Source organism: Manihot esculenta, chromosome 1 (assembly GCF_001659605.2).
Source record: "Manihot esculenta cultivar AM560-2 chromosome 1, M.esculenta_v8, whole genome shotgun sequence".
Taxonomy (NCBI): Eukaryota; Viridiplantae; Streptophyta; class Magnoliopsida; order Malpighiales; family Euphorbiaceae; genus Manihot; species Manihot esculenta.
This window is the reverse complement of record NC_035161.2, coordinates 26,804,357-26,826,011: the sequence shown is the minus strand read 5'-3', so window position 1 is coordinate 26,826,011 and position 21,655 is coordinate 26,804,357. Positions and strand designations below refer to the sequence as shown.

General features: G+C 39.3%; 1 protein-coding gene across 1 annotated transcript; it reads right to left on the bottom strand.

The window, feature by feature from the left end:
- Positions 1-329: 329 nt before the first annotated feature.
- Positions 330-1,482, bottom strand: LOC110627529 (ethylene-responsive transcription factor ERF027). Its single transcript, XM_021773883.2, has one exon. It carries the CDS (start codon positions 1,444-1,446, stop codon positions 736-738), a length of 711 nt encoding a protein of 236 aa, XP_021629575.2. The 5' UTR covers positions 1,447-1,482; the 3' UTR covers positions 330-735.
- Between the last annotated feature and the right edge of the window lie 20,173 nt (positions 1,483-21,655).

Below are 21,655 nucleotides of genomic sequence, written 5' to 3'. Positions count from 1 at the left end.
AAGAAACACTTATGTCCACTTTTCCTTAATTTTAGTAGAAGATGTTTGAAACTTCTTAGAATTTTCTTTTCTTTTTTTTTTTTTTATATATCTTTAATAGCATATTTTAATTAAAATAAAATAATTAGATTCATATTTAATTACATTTTATTGGGCAAATATAATATATACCGAGTGCGTGAATGGGAATCTTCCGGCTAGACTGTATGGAGGATAAATGGCAAGAAAGTGTAAGCAGTAACCAGCTGGTGGTCCATTTTGATTTCTCATGACACAGAAAATAAAGAAAATAGAAAAGAATAAACGAGAAATCGGGAGAATATATATTATAGCATCATCACAAAGAAAAGCAAGCCAAAATATAGCACAGCAGCAAGACCATATTATACATGCACACAGATCACCATACTTAATCAACCATGAAATGTAAACCCTAAACTCTTCTGACTATTCTGAATCATCAGATTCAAAAACTCTCAAGTGTTGGGAATCCCTGTTAATAAATCTTTGATCCCTTCTTTCTTCAATTTCCCTTCATGATCTCTTCTTTTTTATTTCGTACTTTTATAAATAATGCTCGATGAGAGGCTAATGGTGCAAGAAAAAAGGTCAGCAAATGCGGCCATGTCCTCTTCTGTGTGCTGTTATGTCGTTCATGTCAATTAATCAATCCATTCATGGAATCTAAAGATTAAGGAGCTAGCATTCTGTAAATTGAGTATATATATATATATATCAATAATAGCTCCACAGACTCTCTCCATCCGGAGTTCCTGCAGAGTCATCGGAGGAGTTTATTCTTGGCGGCGAAAGAAGCATTCCTTCTGCCATGTCCATCAGCAAATTTGGCATATCAAACAGTGCCTCCTCATCAATAAATCCTTCACCTGATGTAAAATTGGCATTAAGGGTATCATCATTTGTAGGCAGCTGGGCTAATGCTTGATTCATTTCGGCCTTTTTAAATGTAGCAGCAGCAGCAGCTGCATTACGTATATCAGTTGATGACGATGAAAGAGGAACAGGATAAGATCCAACAGAACCAGGAAAATTCAGAACTGCATCATCACCTTTTAAGGCTAAAGCCGCAACATCATAGGCAGCAGCTGCCATCTCTGGGGTTGGGTAGGTACCAAGCCAAATACGAGTACTTTTGCGAGGCTGCCGGATTTCAGACACCCATTTACCACTCCGGCTGCGGATTCCTCGGTACAAAGGGTGTCTTTTAGGAGCCGCAGAAGTGGTGGCCATGGCCATGGCGGTAGGATTAGAGCTGGAGGGTTGAGAAGGGTGTTTTGGAGAAGGGCTTTCACATGTGATTGTAGGGATAGAGCGTGACAGTAGTAATGGCTGAAATGGGTGAGAGCTAGGGTCAAAGGGTGATGATAATGGTGGCTGAGTTTGGTTTATTTGAGGCAAATTGGAAGGCATGTTAGGGTCAGCCATAGGGGTAGGGCTCTGAAGGGAAAAAGACCTAAGAAAGAAAAGAAAATGTTGAGAGAGATTAAGGTAGGTAAGCATACAAAGCAAATATATACAAGTGTGATTTTGTCTCTGAAAAAGGTGAAAGCGTGGGGATTTCGCGGGGACGTCGACTTGAATTCCTGGCTATTAGTTGTTATAATTTTCTTTTTTTTTCAGCAGGGTTTTAGAGTTTCCAAGATGTTGATTTTTGAGTGGAAAATGATATTTAGTTCATCCTTTTTTTTTATAAAAAAAAAACCTTTTTATCCATCTTTAGATTTTTGATATGGTGGACGCACACGTATTTGAGGGTTCAATCAGGATAGCTAGCACTTAGCTGGTGTGCTACCCTTATTCATCTCTTACTTTCTATACTGCCAAAACTAAGAGCGTGGGTTTCGGTTCAAGTTCTATGGATCCAACCACCCACACCAAACTGAAAAATCAATATTTTTTTTTAAATAAAAATTAAAATTAGAAGCGACAGAACCTGAAATCACCCAGATCTATTCAGATGTATTAATTCTAAACGAAATCTGTGAGTTCAAATCAACACCTTTATAAAAGAATGTTTTAATATTAATATAATATGATTTCAATTTGATTCTCAATTATTAAAGTAAAAAATCACACTTATATTATCATTTAAATTTTAAAATTACACATTTAAATTATTTACTAATTTTTGATTAAAAAAAAATTATTTACTAATTTATATATATATATAATAACAAATTAAGCATGAAAATTATAGTATAAATACATAATTTAATATGCATTTTAGTTACTTTAAAATTATATAAAATTTAATTATATTGCATAATATGTAATAAATAATTAAATTATTATAAATATAGTAACACACTTGAAATTAAAAATAATAAAGTGATTTTAATATATATTTATAACTAAGATCATTAAGAAAAGGTATATGAATTGTAGAATATATAATAGAATATGCATATTATAATTTTGGTGCATGTAAATATATATCATATATTAATATATCTAAAATATTATAGAAAAATATGTGCATAAAATTGATTTTTGATTCAATTTCAGTATGATTCGGATTCATTACAATTTTAAAATGGTTCTAATTTAATTCTTAATAAAAACTAAAACCGAATCAAAATCAAAAATTAAATTCAATAATATAATTTTTCATTTCTCTTAATGCTTTAATTTTTCATTTTTGGTATCTTTACAATCGTTGCATCTGCCTTTCCTAATATATCTTCCTATAAATTCAAGAGCATTATACAAAAAGTTTAAGTTTTATCATATTAGCACAACTTGTTTGTAATATATTAATGTCTGAGTTTATTTTGTCTTAAATTTTACCCAAATAAAGGGATAAATTAAATTAAATGAAAAACATATATGAAGTTTTAAAATTTTGTGCTTTATCAACTTTAGTTGATTTTTTTTTTCTTGTGAATTTTTACCTATTTGAAAACTTTTGTGTTCAAAATAACCCTCAACTAGATTTGGAGGTAAATTCACCGACGTGACAAACACATTTAGTATAAAAAAATAATATTTTATACATGGCCCCACCTCCCTAACCATGGTTTACTCTTCCTCTGAAATAGATGTGTTTTGGATATTGAGTAAACAAAAAAAAAAAAGAAAAAACCGTTTAAATCTTTTTCTCCGACTGAAAGAGCGCAACTTAAGTTTGCTGACCAACCTCTCTCCTTCTAACCTCCCTCCTCTTTGACCTCTCCCTAAGACCACCATGCATGATCCTTGTACTTCGAAAACTCTCCCCCAAATTGGAGTTCAAAGGATTTTCGTAATCTGTTCTCTAAATCATGGCCGATATATGATTTCTACATTCTCAGCAAACTTACTAAAAGAAATAGAAGATTTGGCTTTGTTCGACTATAGGAGCCAAGGTACAACCAGTCTTTAGTTGTGGATCGGAGAATTAATACAAGATTAGAGCTTTTCCAGTTGAGTACAAGAAACAACCTCTTCACAAATCAGAGAGACAACATTTACAATCTTTATCAAGCAGACCAAGATCAACATAATCAAAACCGAGACAAACTTCTCTTTTCCTCAAAAGCATCGAAGGCAAAAAAGATCAGCTAAAACATGCAAGTCTAATGAGCCTAATAAAACCTTTGATTTATGCCTTGGCTTTCCAAAAGCACTTGCATCTCAGGGGGAAGCTTTGATCCACCAAATGATAACTCTGACTAGTTAAGTGGCAGTGTAGTTAGTATCCTACACTTCCTAAGTTCGGTTGTTTCTATACAGAAGGAGCAATTTCTTATTGAAGAAGTTTTCTCAATAACTTCTACTCTGATGGAGCATGCAACATTTCTCCTTACTTTCCCAAGTAGGGAAGAAATGTTGAATTTTCTTGTGCAAGGTAAATACTGGTATAGTTAATGGTTTTCATCCATCAGATATTGGCAAGAAAACTTTACACTTACAAACAGTCTTCTCTAGATAAGGTGCCACAATACACTTTAGTTACATATATTTTGGCATTTTTGTACTTTAGTGACTAAATTAATTTTCATTTCATTTTAGGATTTGAACTTTCACAGCAATTTGAGAATTCAATAGCTAATGGCATATAACTAATGTGGCATGTTGACATTATCGCCACGTTTGACGTGGCATATTGACGTATCACCACGTTTAACGTAAAATGCTGACATCATCACCATATCATCTACCTTTTCCTTTTATGGCTTAAGTGCAAAAGTTTAAAAGTATAACTTTTTAAATTACAAATAAAATAAATAAATAAAATAAAATTTCAATCTTTAATGATAAAAATGTTTAACTTTCAAAATGTATGAAAAAAATAAAAATTTAGAGAAGAGAGAGAGAGACATAATGAGATAGAGAGCGAAAAAGAGACAATTGAAAGAAAAAAAGTTTCTCTCTCTTCTTATATCTCTTTTATCTCACTTTGCTTTCCTATAAAAATTTCTTATTTACTCCTATGGATAAATATTAGGAGAAGATAGTTGAATACATATACCATAAGAATAGTAAAAGAAAAAACTAGACGGAGAAATAAAGTGAAACAGAGAAGTATAAGAGAAAAGAGAGAGAGAATCTTTTGCGTTTGTCCCCTTCTCCCTCTCTATCTCACTACTCTCTCTTCTCTCCCTTCCTCACTCTCTTTCCTATTGTTTTTTTCATATATTTTAAAAGTTATATACTTTTACCATTAAGTATTAGAACTTTGTTTTACTTACAATTCAAAATTTTGTACTTTTAACTTTTGCATTTAGGTCATAATCAGAAAGGTTGATAATGTAGTAATGACGTCAGCATTCTATGTCAGACATGGTGATGATGTCAACATGCTACATCAAACGTGCCAATGACGTCAACATGCTACATAAACATATCTAACGTTATTAGTCATTGAATTTTTAAATTGCTAATAGTGTGAAAGTTCAGACTCTAAAGTGCAAAAAAAAGTTATTTTAGTCCCTAAAATGCAAAAGCGCAAAAGACATGTAACCAAGATATACTTTTCCGTTTTAATTTCTTCTTCCTCTTTAGATTTCATTCATAAGTTTTTTATGGATGATGTTGAGCAAACTAAATACCATATTACAGTTATTGAAGATGATTGCAATGAAGCGTTTCTTACATCCATAGTTAGAAAACACTTCTGTCAAAAGTATCAGAGAATATTTTTTAAAACACACCTTCTATTTTAGGAGTCTTGACTACAATATGGGCATCAAAAAGATTATGGATTTTTCTCTGACAGATGGAATGAACACATCAAAAGTATGGTCGAATATAAAGTCTATTGTCTAGTGATCAATTCTCAAATTTCATCATATCTAATGTTGGTTGTAGGATTGGAAATGGTTTGAGATTCTTGTTCTGGAACGACCTGTGAATTGCTAATCAACCTTTAAAGTTAATCTTTCCATGTCTGTACAACACTAAAGATGTCATTCTTCTTTTGGATCGTGGGAGGTTCCTTGGCGCTGGTCCTTACAATGGCTAAGGCCTCCTAGTGGAAGGTATTGTCGTACTCTTGAAACATTCATGGAGTTGATAAATGATGTGACCTTGTGCAAAAATAGACCTTATAAAATTACTTGGAAAGCTGAACCAATGACTTATTCTCAGTAAAATATTTATACAGATCCTTTTTCAATGTGCTTCCTCCTAGATTTTCAGACTCTCCTTTAATATGGCTAAACATAGTACCTCCAAAGGTTGAGATCTTTACTTGGCTGGCTTGTAAAATTAAAAATTTTAAAATTAAATATAAACAATTAATAAAAATAAAAAAAATCAATAAAATTAAATGAATATAATTTAAAAAATATATGAACAATTATACAAATTATCATTCTATCACATATTTCCTTTTAAAGATAAAGATTTATTTGCACTATAGATTTAGTTTGGTGGCAAGTGTATCAGAGTAAGTCTGAGAGGTCTTAGCTTTTATTTCTTTGATTTTTATTTTAAAAAAAATATAAAAATTTATTTATTTCTTTGCAGTAGATTAGATGTTGGACTAATCCATTCTGTGGTGTTCCCACTATCGCTAGACCCTTGGTTGAAGTGGAATATAGATGGGTTAGCAATGGAAAAGCCAGGCAAGTTCACCAAGTGGAGTGTTGTGCAACCATTGGAAAGCATTGGAAATACTTTCTTTCTATTCTAAATTGAGTTAAAAGTTATAAATGTTAAAAGTCTTCTGGGTCCCATGTTACAGTCTCATTTTCTAAATAACAAAGTGCAAGGAGAAACAAGCACAAAGAGTAATAAATACGTTTCTGTAGGTCTGTTTTTTTTATTATTTTTTTTATGGTCAAACATAAAATCCTTTGTTTTGTTATGTCCTTTGTACAATATTAGGCCAAAAAGGAGAGGTTGTTACATGGGACGGCCATGAAACCCACCACTAAGGGAAGGGTTCCTTTCTCTGTTTCACACATGTTTTCTCTGTTTAATCTGGAGCTTGAGAGTTAAGACCAATGTATTCACAGAATCTTCACACTGATTTCCCTTTTGCCTTTTGGGATACATCTGCAGGTCTATTGTCTTACATGACCTTTCACTTTCATATTTTTATCTACATTACATTGAATAGATCTTCTCTATCTCAACTTTACAGTAAATTATTTTCTGCACTCGATTACTATGATAAAAATAGATTTATAACCATGGTTATAAATTATTATTCTATATATTTTAACTGTAATAATATATTAAAATTTACTGTATTTATTTTTGAATTTAAAATAAAGGTGTTTTTAATTTTTAATATCGAACAGAGAATACGTTTAAAATTATAATCTTATTAAATATAAAATATTATTTTATTAAAATATATTATTATATACAATAAAAAATAATTTTTTTTACAACAATTTAAAATCGTTATCAAACTATTATTTTAATATTATTAGTATAATTTCATAATTATTATTAAAATATATTATTATTTAAATTTTAAAATATAATCGTGCATGTATTTTCTCATTTACGACGAATTTATAATTTAAGAAAAATTTAAACTTAGTGTATGTACGCATAGGACAACTGGATACATTATAATTTCTCATATTTTATCTAGATTACATTGAATATCTTCCGTATATGAGCTTTATATATATATAGTTGGTATTCTTTTTTTTAAAAAAAAATTAATATTTAATGCTTATTATTTGAAATAAATAATAATTTTTTAAAAAAAATAACTATTTAATTTCTGAAATTTATTTAAAAATTTTGGTATTTAATGCTTATTATTTAAAATAAAATAAAAATATTTAATAATAACTATTAATTCCTGAAATTTATAAACTGCAATTACTACATTTATAAAAACTTATAGAGCACATATAATCTTAAAAAAAAAAATTAAAATATCATTAAATTTATAGATGAATTTAGTAATATTGATATTATTCCCAAAATATAATGATTTTCTCAAAGTCATTTTTTAAAAAATATATTAATTATCTCTTCAGTCATGAAAATATTTTACCTTATTTAGTGTCTCAAATATTAGAAATACAAAAATATTTTCTTTCAGAATATTTTCCATGAAATACAATTCATGCTTTTATTTATCCATTATTGTTTGTGTTATATCCATTATTTCATTGTATGGATTGAGAATTATTCCTATATATATGTATATTCCAGAGAATTACAAATGAAAATATTGTGATTTAAAAGACTGAAAAAATCTATAAAATTGAGAATGACTTCTGATTTATATTGTGTAATTGGATATGAGACTTGTTAAAATTTATGGTTGCATATAAAAATAGCAATTGATAGATTGGTTTCAAAATCAGACTAAACCGATCAAGATAGAATGAAAATCAAACTAAATTAACTAAGATGAATAAACTAACCAATTAAAAAAGTTAAATCAAATGAATTAATTCAGTTTAATTTCGTAAAGCCCAACAATACTACGGCTACTAAATAATTTGGGTTAATTATTTTAGATTAAATAAATGATGAGTTAAAAAATTGTTCGGATCAAAATGTTACGATCGATATCAGAATCCTCTTGAATCAGAAAATTATGTAAATTTAATAGGCTTGCGAGAAAATAGCTACTTGTGCGAGACGAGATGAAACCACCCGAAACACTAACGAACTACGATATCTGAAAGTCTGATATTCATTTGTCAATTGTACGCGACAAGAACATAACAAATTTAACAGGATAGGATGTGAAGCTAGAAGTCCCACTGACTACTAAATAATTTGGACTAACTATTTTCGATTGAAATAGAAGATTGGTCCAAAAATTATTTAGGTTATTTTGGACCAGACTATTATGATTGGTATCAAAATCATTCTAAGTAAGAAAATTGTGTCAAGCTAGTGAGTTTGCGAGAAAATGGCTATCCGTGTGTGAGACGAGATAGAGTCGCTCGAAATATTAACGGATTACAATACCCGCAAGTCTAACCCTAGTTTAGCAATTGGATTCGACAAGGACGTTACAGATTTAGTAGGATAGAGTATGATGCCCAACAGTTTCATAACTACTAAATAACTTAGATTAACCATTTTGGTTAAATAGGAAATGAATTCAAAAATTATTTAGAAGATTCAATTTGATACAAATTTAATTTGATACTGTAAAATTTCAATATGCATTTGGATTTGGATTCAGATTGTTAGGTCCCAGTCAAAGCCAAAAAAAGAGAATTGATAGAAAAAATAGAAAGTTCTGGTGTTTTTTTTTTCATTCCCCTTTCTGCTGCAAGTACAAAGAATATAAATAGAAGGATAAGCAACAGCTTAATCCTATTCTCAAGGCCACATAACCGGCGAACATGAGATTTTATTGCCATGATATACTAATTGCTAATTGACTAAGCAAATAAGAAATAAAATAATAACAGCAAAATATTATGCAGCAGAACTAGATAATATTTCTCGACGATCGTCGCAATAATCTATCATTACCTCCCCCATCGGAAGGAACCTTGTCCTCAAGGTTCAAATTGGGAAATTAAGCTTTTAAATCTGCACTAGACTCCCAGGTAGCATCCTCAGGTGAAAAATGCTTCCAACGAACTAGACTTTCCTCCGTAATACGATTGCCCCATCGAATCCAGCGGGTATCCAAAATTTCCTTAGGCTCAAAAACAGCATACCCATCATCATTCAGCTGAGGGAAAGCAGTGGAGACTGGAACAGATTCTCCAACATGTTGTTTAAGAAGAGAAACATGAAAAACCGGATGAACTCTGGAATCAGGAGGGAGCTGTAACTTATAAGCTAAGTTGCCGATTTTTTCTTCCACCCGAAAGGGACCATAGAAACGGCTAGCCAATTTTTGGAAGGCCCTCTTGGAAACAGATTGCTGGCGATAGGGCTACAATTTAAGGTAAACATAGTCACCTGAACTAAATTGAACATCCCTGCGTTTAATGTCAGCAGCCTGTTTCATTTGATTAGCAGCTTTGGATAGGTGAATTTTTAAATCATGTAAAATTTCATCCCTAGTAGCCAAATTGAGATCCACCTCATGAACCAGCGAATGCCCCAACTCATAACGAGGAATCATAGGTGGATTCCTGCCATACAAAGCCAGAAAAGGGGTCATCCCAATAGAAATATGAAAGGAGGTAGTATTCAGCCCATGATAAGAAAGAACTCCACAGGCACGGTTATTGACTAGCAAAACAACGCAGATACTGCTCCAAACATCTGTTAGTAACCTCAGATTGACCATCCGATTGAGGATGATAGGATGAACTCATATGCAGCTTAGTACTAGAGAGCTTGAAGAATTCCTGCCAAAAATTACTTCTAAAAATTGGATCCCGATCACTAACAATGGATCGAGGCAGGCCATGATATTTCACTACACCATCCACAAATTTCTCTGCAACGATTTTTACCGAATATGGGTGAGCCAACGCCAAGAAATGGGCATACTTGCTTAACCTGTCAATGACAACCAAAATTGAAGTCTTTCCATTCGAAGAAGGAAGACCATCGATGAAGTCCACTGCAATATCATCCCAAACCTGATGAGGAATCGGCAGGGGCTGAAGAAGTCCAGCTGGCTTTGTAGTTGCAGCCTTATTTTTTTTTTACAAACAGAACAGGCAGCAACATAGTCTTGGATGTAGGATCGCATAAAAGGCCAGTAAAACTGTTGGGCAATTCTCTTAAATGTGTGCAAACGCCAGAATAGCCACCACATGGGGAGTCATGGAATTCCTGCAAAAGCTCACTGGGCAAGTCAGAGTGAGGAGGAACCACTAACCTTCTTGTAAAAAAGTAATCCATTCTTCCATGAATATGGATGACCCGGGTTGGTAGAAACTAACCAACTAACATTAATCATGTAAGGATCAGAAGCAAGATGGGATTTAATTTGGTCCCAAAGAGAGGTATGAGGAAGATACAGGGAATTGAGAGATGGACTTCCAGAGATACGGGACAAGGCATCGGCGACCTTATTCTCTTTTCCTGGCTTGTAAATGATTTCATAATCATAACCCAACAGCTTTGACACCCAATTCTGCTGTTCAGGAGTAACCACTCACTGTTCCACCATGTATTTGAGGCTCCGCTGGTCAGTCTGAATAAAAAACTTGCGACCCAATAAATAAGGACGCCATGTACGGATAGCTTGAAGGATAGCTAGCATCTCCCTTGCATAAGTAGACTAGGCTTGTTTTGAAACTCCTAAGGCACAGCTCATAAATGCAATGGGACAATCATGCTGAGAAAGAACTGCTCCAATACCAGTCTTTGAAGCATCAGTGGTGATGATAAATGGATCATTAAAATTGGGCAGCGCCAAAGTTGGAGTAGAATTCATCGCCTTTTTCAAGGACAAGAAAGATGAATATGCTTCTGGTATCCAAAAGCAATTGCCCTTCTTTAGTAAGTTTGTTAATGGCTGAGTTAGAATGCCATAATTACAAACAAACTTCCTGTAGTATCCTGTAAGACCCAAAAACCCACGTAAGTTAGTAAGAGTAGTGGGCTTAGGTCAGTCAAGAATGGCTTTGATCTTGGATTGATCCACTTGCACCCCCTCCAAAGAGATAATATGCCCTAGGTATTCAATTTGCCGTTGGCCAAAGGCACATTTACTGAGCTTTATAAAAAATTGATGCTGCCGTAGTAATTCAAAAGCCATTCGCACGTGTTCCATATGCTGCTTCCAGTTGGGGCTATAGATAAGAACATCGTCAAAGAAGACCAGTACGAACTTTCATAAGTAAGGTCGAAACACAGTGTTCATTAGCGCCTGAAAGGTAGAAGGAGCATTGCACAACCCAAAGGGCATCACTAGATATTCATAATGGCCGTTGTGTGTTCTGAAAGCCGTTTTATGAATATCAGCTTGGTGAACACGGTCTTGGTGAAACCCTGCAATAAAATCCAGTTTAGTGAAATAAGTGGCACCATAAAGCTCATCAAGCATATCGTCCACAGTTGGAATAGAAAATCGATCCCGAACAGTAACCGCATTAAGAGCCCTGTAATCTATACAAAATCTCCAAGAGCCGTCCTTCTTCTTAACTAGCAAAACAGGAGAAGAAAAAGGACTTGTGCTAGCCTTGATAAGTCCTGATTTCAACATATCCTGGACCTGGACCTGCTTTTTGATTTTTAGCCTTCTGAAAGTAGGCATATCTATAAGGCCAAACATTAACCGGATCTGTACCTTCTTTAAGATTGATCTCGCTCTCTGGAGGAAGTTGGCTTGCTTTCTGATAGATGTTAGAAAACTGATGTAATAAGAGCTGCATATCTGGATGTAAGTCGTCGAACAATGCAGGTGAAGAAGATTCCACACAGATTGCAAAAACAGAACTATTATGTCGCAATTCTTTGGACATTGCTTTCAATGAGAGTGGTTCAATCTTATGAGTTTTGATCCCCTGTAAGTGTCCTGGCTGTCCTTTCCAAATGAAATCCATTGTAAGATGTTTCCAATTGCAAGAAACAGTTCCCAATTGCTGCAACAATTGAATTCCTAAAACCACATCCAAACCCATTATTGGCAGAGAAAAGACTGTAGCGACAAAAGGTATACCTTGGAGAGTAAGGGATTGCCATTGGCAACCTTAACATTGAAGGGCTTAGTTGGGTTCACTGGTAGCTTGAGTAATCCAGCAATCTTCTCATTGATAAAATTATGAGTTGAGCCACTGTCAATGTGAATAATTAGTTCGATGGAGTTAATGTGGATTGTGATTCTCATGGTACCTGTGGAAGACCACCCAGTAAGGGCATGTAATGAAATTTTTGGTTCTGCCTCCTCATCGTCGCCATCAAAATTACAGCTACCGTCGAGTAGAAGCAGTTGAGGTTTAGAACACCTATGCCCCGTGTAACGACCCGAAAATCGGACCGCTACCGGCGCTAGGATCCAGATCGGCTTAAGGCCGCCGGGACCCGTAGCAAGCCTGACATATAACCTGTAAACCTGTATAATCCCATACATGATCAACAACATACATAAAAATTTAAAACTTTTCTTTCCATATACATCAACCAAACTCAACCTGTATAAACATTAACATAACATTGATCCCCCTGTGGGATCTCATCAGTGCCCCCAATGGGTGACATAACATATGCTGAGTTGGTTTACATGAACATCATAAAAAGCTCTAAGATCATGTTTAAAAGGGATAATAACAATCTATGGTCAAGCACACTCTAACATCCATAAACATCATCTCATTACATAATTATACTGATTAAGACATTACATTACAATTTGATCATGCCCATTGCTAACTATTACATAACCATAAATTCTTTACTCTATCCGGACTCCTGCTCTATACTGTACCTGCAAGCCTGGGGGTAAAGGGAGAGGGGTGAGCTAAAAGCCCAGTGAGTTGAACTATAAAACATATTAACACTACGCTTCAATGAAATGCATCATAACACAGACAATTCACATAAGGGTTGGGTGAACTTGTCACCAATTAGTCCAAGCTAACTCTATGCCAGGCCGTAGCATGGGGTCCTGGTCTTCCTGTCATAACATACATTACTTACCATTATCCCAGGGCCTCCTCTGGGCTCCTGGTCTTCGAGTCCCATTACCGTGCCAGGCCGTAGAATGGGGTCCTGATCTTTCCTTACTCTATGCCAGGCCGTAGAATGGGATCTTGGTCTTCCTGTCATGGACTAATTGGGTCATCCAACATTCACCCACATCAACAACAATCGATGCAATGCGGCATATTCGTAAACACTAATGCAAACATCCTATTGCATAATCATGATGCATGAAACATGACAAAACATTTAATTTAAAAGATTAAGTTTAGTTCCACTCACCTCTGGCTGACTCTGACAACACCGAAGCAGCTAAACTCACTGCTGGGGTCCCCGGTTCCTCGGGTCCGAACCTACACAGGTGGACTCAAATGAGGGACCAAACACACCTGAACATAACCATAAACTACTCCCCCTAAAACATCATGAAACAACCACACAAAATCATGCAAAGGAGGCCTAGACAGGGCACTTTCGGCGGCAGGTTCGGCGGCCGAAAGTCCCTCCAGAGCCGAAAGTCAGGCAGGTTCGGCGGCACCTTCGGCGGCCGAAACTCCAGACAGAGACGAAACTCATGCATGTTCGGCGGCACCTTCGGCGGCCGAAACTGCCAGACAGAGATGAAAGTCTCCTTTCGGGGGCAAGATTCGACAGCCGAAAGGCTGCCTCCCCAGCCATGTTCGGCGGCCGAAAGTCCTTCGGCTGTCGAACCTGGTTTCTGCCAAAGGGCAGAAACTTGGCTCCCTTTGCACATTTCGCCTCCAAACTTAACAAACATGCATCAAACCTATTCTACAACACTCATACACAAGCATACATGTTCCTAGGGGTCTCAAACCAACACAAACCCCATCTACAACACAACAAGCATCCACATTGTTCAAGAACACACATTTATACCCATAAACATAACCATAACCTAAACATGCATTCTAACCCATAGATCTTGCATAAAACTTATTTAAAACATAAAACGAGCTTAAGATCGGCTCTTACCTCTTGAAGATCGAGAGAGACGACCAAAAACTAGGAGTTGGGAGAGATTTGGTTCTTGAACCTCCAAGCTCCAAAACTTTGCTCAAAAGCTTAAATCTTTAAAACCAAGTTAAAACAAGTGAAAATCTTGGAAGATTTAGAGGAAGAACATCAAAAATGGGTGAGGGACGGCGGAGAGCTCACCTTGGTCGAAAATGGAGAAAAGTTCGCCCGTTTTCGGCTAAGGGACCCTTTTATAGTGGCTGGCCATACCACGTTTGGGGGCCGAATGTGCCTCCGCATGCATGCCATGTTCGGCGGCCGAACCTGAACTTCCCTCACTTATGCTTTCGGGAGCCTAAAGCACACCCGCAACGCATGCATGTTCGGCGGCCGAACTTGAGGTTCGGCGGCCGAACCTGAGTTTTCCTCCAATGCTATTTTCATGCAAAAACTCATTTTCTTTCATGCTTAAAACATAAAACACATTAAAACATTTTATAAAACATGGTTTTTACCCTACTAGAGGCTTCCGACATCCGAGATTCCACCGGACGGTAGGAATTCCGATACCGGAGTCTAGCCGGGTATTACATTCTCCCCCCTTAAGAACATTCGTCCCCGAATGTTCCTCAACTAGCACATGCAAGGCACATAAAACTCACAAGGAACTAACCTTAGAAAAGATAAGGGTATTGCTGGAGCATGGACTCCCGTGTCTCCCAAGTGCACTCTTCCAGATTGTGGTGGTTCCAAAGGACTTTCACCATCGGGATTTCCTTGTTCCTCAGCTTCCTGATATGGGTGTCTAGGATCCGTACTGGCTGCTCAACATAGGTGAGATCCTCTTGGATCTCCACATCAGGCTCACTAAGAACCTTGCCCGGATCTGACACGAACTTTCTCAACATTGAAACATGGAAAACCGGATGGATTCTTCCCATTGAAGCAGGCAAATCTAGCTTGTACGACACATTCCCAATCTTTTGCAAGATTTCAAAGGGTCCGATGTATCGTGGGGCTAGTTTACCTTTCTTCCCAAAGCGAACCACTCCTTTCATTGGAGACACCTTGAGCAATACCAGATCCCCCTCCTGAAACTCTACTTGTCTTCTGCGGATGTCTGCATAACTCTTTTGTCTGCTTGCAGCCGTCTTGATTCTTTCTCTGATTAGGGGTACCACCCTGCTGGTGATCTCTACTAGCTCAGGCCCTGCCAAGGCCCTTTCTCTAACTTCTTCCCAGCAAACAGGTGACCTGCACTTCCTTCCATATAAAGCTTCATATGGAGCCATCCCGATGCTAGCATGATGGCTGTTATTGTAAGCAAACTCCACCAAAGGCAGATGCTGCCTCCAAGAACCGCCAAAGTCCAGCACACACATCCTTAGCATATCTTCTATGGTCTGGATGGTCCTCTCTGACTGTCCGTCTGTCTGTGGATGGAAGGCAGTACTGAAATCCAACCTGGTACCCATGGCATCCTGCAGACTCCGCCAAAACCTGGAGATGAACTGGGGTCCTCTATCTGACACTATAGAAACAGGAACCCCATGCAGTCTGACTATTTCATCAACATACACCTGCGCCAACTTGTCCACAGAATAGCCACTCCTGACAGGGATGAAGTGAGCAGATTTGGTGAGTCTGTCCACAATCACCCATATGGAGTCCAATCTGTTGGACGTCGCCGGTAACCCCACTACGAAGTCCATAGCTATATTCTCCCATTTCCACTCTGGAATAGGCAGCGGGTTAAGCATTCCAGCCGGCTTCTGATGTTCCAGCTTCACCCTTTGACATACTTCGCAGGCTGACACAAACTGTGCCACTTCTCTCTTCATAGCTGGCCACCAATAAACTTTCTTCAGATCTTGATACATCTTGGTGGCTTCGGGGTGAACGCTGTATCTCGCATTATGAGCCTCTCTCATAATGTCTCCTTTTAGCCCTATGTCATCTGGTACACAAAGTCGACTCCCATAGCGGAGGATCCCCTTGTTGTCGAATCGGAACTCACTGTCTTTGCCTGACTGAACAGTCCTGGCAATCTTTACTAATTCTGGGTCCTCATGCTGTTTCTGAGCCACCTGCTCCAGAAACACGGACGTCACTTTCATTTGAGCAACCAAGGCGCCTGTACCAGACAACTCCAACTGTAGACCTTCATCAATGAGCTTGTAAAACTCCTTCACCACTGGTCTCCTCTCTGCCGTGATGTGGGATAGACTGCCTAGTGACTTCCGGCTTAGGGCGTCTGCCACAACATTCGCCTTACCCGGATGATACTGAATCTTGCAATCATAGTCACTCAGCAGCTCTACCCATCTCCTCTGTCTCAAATTCAAATCTCTTTTACTCAGGATGTACTGTAGGCTTTTATGATCTGTGAAGATCTCACATTTTACCCCATAGAGGTAGTGCCTCCACATCTTGAGTGCAAAGATTACTGCTGCCATCTCAAGGTCATGTGCGGGGTAATTCAACTCATGCTTCTTCAGCTGCCTAGAAGCATAAGCAATCACCCTCTCATTCTGCATCAGTACACAACCCAGTCCCACACGGGACGCATCACAAAAGACTGTAAAGTCCTCATCACTAGATGGCAGAGCTAAAACTGGTGCTGAAGTCAACCTCTTCTTAAGCTCTTCAAAACTCTCTTCGCACTGGTCGGTCCACACAAACTTCTGATTCTTCCTGGTTAACCTGGTTAGAGGAGCTGCAATTTTCGAGAAGTCCTGAACGAACCTCCTGTAGTAACCTGCTAAACCCAAGAAACTTCTAATCTCTGACACTGAAGTGGGTCTAGGCCAGTTAGCCACAGCTTCTACCTTCTTGGGGTCTACCTCTATTCCATTTTCTGACACCACATGCCCCAAGAATGAAATGCTCCTCAGCCAGAACTCACACTTAGAGAACTTGGCATACAAGCCATGTTCCCTCAAGGTCTGTAGAACCAACCTCAGATGATGGACATGCTCCTCTGCATTCCTGGAATACACCAAGATATCATCTATGAAGACAATAACGAAGTGATCCAGGCACTGGCTAAACACTCTGTTCATGAGGTCCATGAATGCTGCAGGGGCGTTGGTTAACCCGAACGGCATTACAAGGAACTCAAAATGCCCATATCTGGTCCTGAAAGCTGTCTTTGGCACGTCCTCTTCCCTGATCCTCAACTGATGATACCCGGACCTCAGATCTATTTTAGAGAAGCAACCCGCTCCTGCTAGCTGGTCGAATAGATCGTCGATCCTTGGCAAAGGGTATTTGTTCTTGGTAGTGACTTTATTCAACTGCTTGTAGTTGATACAAAGTCTAAGGGATCCATCCTTCTTTCTCACAAACAAAACTGGAGCACCCCAGGGTGAGGTACTCGGTCGGATGAAGCCCTTGTCTACCAGCTCCTGCAACTGCTCCTTCAACTCTTTCAATTCTGCTGGCGCCATCCTGTAGGGAGGGATAGAGATCGGTCGGGTTCCAGGCATCAGTTCTATCTCGAACTCTATCTCCCTAGCAGGTGGTAAACCTGGCAGTTCGTCTGGGAACACATCTAAGAACTCTCTCACCACTGGCACCGAGGCGGGCTCTCTAACCTGACTGCTAAGCTCTCTCACATGAGCCAAATACCCCTGACATCCTCTCCTGAGCAACCTACGAGCCTAAAGGGCTGATATCAGACCTCTAGGTGTACCCCTCCTGTCTCCTCTGAAGACAACCTCAGACCCATCCTGACCTCTGAACCTGACTACCTTATCCCTACAGTCCAAGGTAGCACCATGGGTAGATAACCAGTCCATCCCTAGAATGACGTCAAAATCTGTCAAATCTAGAACCACTAGGTCGGCGGACAAGCATCTTCCCTCAACAAACACAGGACTACACTGGCAGACTGACTCTGCCACAGATGGATCACACTTGGGTCCACTGACCTAGAGAGGACACTCTAACCCAGAAGTCATCAGACCCAACCTCCCCACGGCTCTCGGAGCAATAAAAGAATGAGATGCACCAGGGTCCATCAAGGCATACACATCTGAACAACCAATGATTAAGTTACCTGCCACCACGGTGTTAGATGCATCTGCCTCCTGCTGTGTCATTGTGAAGATCCGTGCTGAAGCTGATGGACCTTCACCTCTGAAACCCGCTGAAGAAGAGGCCGCCCCTCTCCCTCTACCTCTGCCACTGGCCTGAGTCATGGCTGGAGCTGCTGGCTGCGCTACACTGCCTGAAGCTGTCTGCTGGGATTGAGCCATCGGGACTGCTCTTGGACAATCTCGAGCCATATGCCCTTCCTGACCACATCTGAAACAGGCGTTCGTCCCAAATCGACATACTCCCTTGTGTGGCCTACCACACTTCGCACAAACTGCATTATCCGCACCAGAGCTTGAGCCACTCCCAAATCCCAGACTGGACTTGACTTTACTCCAGAACTTATTCTTCTTACCCTTGGGCTTACCCCATCTCTTACTGCCTGAAGCTGCTGCACTCAGGGTAGAGGGATCTAATCTTCCCCCACCCGAAGTTTTAGAACCGGAAGACTGTGCCACTGACTGCTTAACTGTCCCCTAAATGATGGCACTGGCCTCCATTTTTCTGGCCATATCTACTATGGCATGGAAGCTCTCCCTGTCCACGGACTGAATCAAGGAGGAATACATGGAATGAAGTTTCATGACATACCTCCTTGACTTCTTTGAATCTGTATCCAGACTCTGCCCAGCAAAAGGCAACAGCTCCAAGAATCTGTCGGTGTACTCCTCTACACTCATTTCCTCCGTCTGCCTCAACTGTTCAAACTCTATCATCTTCAGCTCCCTTGAACTATCGGGAAAAGCCCATCCTGCAAACTCGTTTGCAAACTCCTCCCAGGACATGCTGTCCACTCTCGGGTTCACATAATTCTTGAACCACTCTCGTGCCTTCTTGCACTTAAGCGTGAACCCGACCATTTGAATGGCTCTACTGTCATCAGCCCCAATCTCCTCTGTGATCACCTTAACCCTTTCAAGATACACAAATGGGTCATCCCCTTTTTCATACTGAGGAGCACCCAGTTTCATGTAATCGGTCATCTTGACCTTGCTCCCACTGGCTGAGCTAGGTCTAGAAGGTTGAGTAACTGGGGCTGCTGGTTCTGCAGGTGGTGGAGGTGGTGCAACATTTTCTGAGGTAGGGTTTGCTGGATTTGGATAGTAGGGTGGAGGTGGATACATTGGGTACTGAGAGTATGGTGGGTAGTAGGTGGGTATGGCATCTGTGTGGGATAAGGGGTAAAGCTAGGGTAATCCGATGTACCTCCCATCGAATACCCGGGGTGTTGTGAGAAGTGTGGGTAGTGGGGTGGCTGAACAAATCCCGAGGCCTGAGTGCCTCCTTGGGATTCTCTCATACCTTCCTCTGACATGCTAACTCCCAGACTGCCATCCCTCCTCTGCTCTACATCCATATCATCCCCCATGCCCTCAAACATTCCTCCCTGAACTGTTCCTCTCACTGATCTGCTTCTACCCAGATCCAGAGACCTCCTAGGGTCTCTTGCTGTTCTCTCTCGGTTAGACCTACTAGACATTGCCCTAGGCAATGCTGGAGGACGGGCGCTCATGCCCTCATCCTCAGGTGGTACTCCAGTCAATCTTGCTGATCGACGAGTTCCTCTCATCCTATTTTCTGAAAAACAGCACGTAACAAACAAACATTAGCATAATATGGTTCATGTGGGCACACATGAACCCGCATCCCATACAACACATATCATAGCATATCATTAATGCACATGCATATTATCATGGCATTTCACATCATCATACAAGACAGGACTCCACATCCTATCCTAGTGGATATGATCTTTCCTATTGTGCTTGACCTTCTATAACATCTATGAGCCCGACACTCTAGGTCCGACCATATGAACCTAGGGCTCTGATACCACTCTGTAACGACCCGAAAATCGGACCGCTACCGGCGCTAGGATCCAGATCGGCTTAAGGCCGCCGAGACCCGTAGCAAGCCTGACATATAACCTGTAAACCTGTATAATCCCATACATGATCAACAACATACATAAAAATTTAAAACTTTTCTTTCCATATACATCAACCAAACTCAACCTGCATAAACATTAACATAACATTGATCCCCCTGTGGGATCTCATCAGTGCCCCCAATGGGTGACATAACATATGCTGAGTTGGTTTACATGAACATCATAAAAAGCTCTAAGATCATGTTTAAAAGGGATAATAACAATCTATGGTCAAGCACACTCTAACATCCATAAACATCATCTTATTACATAATTATACTGATTAAGACATTACATTACAATTTGATCATGCCCATTGCTAACTATTACATAACCATAAATTCTTTACTCTATCCGGACTCCTGCTCTATACTGTACCTGCAAGCCTGGGGGTAAAGGGAGAGGGGTGAGCTAAAAGCCCAGTGAGTTGAACTATAAAACATATTAACACTATGCTTCAATGAAATGCATCATAACACAGACAATTCACATAAGAGTTGGGTGAACTTGTCACCAATTAGTCCAAGCTAACTCTGTGCCAGGCCGTAGCATGGGGTCCTAGTCTTCCTGTCATAACATACATTACTTACCATTATCCCAGGGCCTCCTCTGGGCTCCTGGTCTTCGAGTCCCATTACCGTGCCAGGCCGTAGAATGGGGTCCTGGTCTTTCCTTACTCTGTGCCAGGCCGTAGAATGGGGTCCTGGTCTTCCTGTCATGGACTAATTGGGTCATCCAACATTCACCCACATCAACAACAATCGATGCAATGCGGCATATTCGTGAACACTAATGCAGACATCCTATTGCATAATCATGATGCATGAAACATGATAAAACATTTAATTTAAAAGATTAAGTTTAGTTCCACTCACCTCTGGCTGACTCTGACAACACCGAAGCAGCTGAACTCACTGCTGGGGTCCCCGGTTCCTCGGGTCCGAACCTACACAGGTGGACTCAAATGAGGGACCAAACACACCTGAACATAACCATAAACTACTCCCCCTAAAACATCATGAAACAACCACACAAAATCATGCAAAGGAGGCCTGGACAGGGCACTTTCGGCGGCAGGTTCGGCGGCCGAAAGTCCCTCCAGAGCCGAAAGTCAGGCAGGTTCAGCGGCACCTTCGGCGGCCGAAACTCCAGACAGAGACGAAACTCATGCATGTTCGGCGGCACCTTCGGCGGCTGAAACTGCCAGACAGAGACGAAAGTCTCCTTTCGGGGGCAAGTTTCGGCAGCCGAAAGGCTGCCTCCCCAGCCATGTTCGGCGGCTTAAAGTCCTTCGGCTGCCGAACCTGGTTTCTGCCAAAGGGCAGAAACTTGGCTCCCTTTGCACATTTCGCCTCCAAACTTAACAAACATGCATCAAACCTATTCTACAACACTCATACACAAGCATACATGTTCCTAGGGGTCTCAAACCAACATAAACCCCATCTACAACACAACAAGCATCCACATTGTTCAAGAACACACATTTATACCCATAAACATAACCATAACCTAAACATGCATTCTAACCCATAGATCTTGCATAAAACTTATTTAAAACATAAAACGAGCTTAAGATCGGCTCTTACCTCTTGAAGATCGAGAGAGACGACCAAAAACTCAGAGTTGGGAGAGATTTGGTTCTTGAACCTC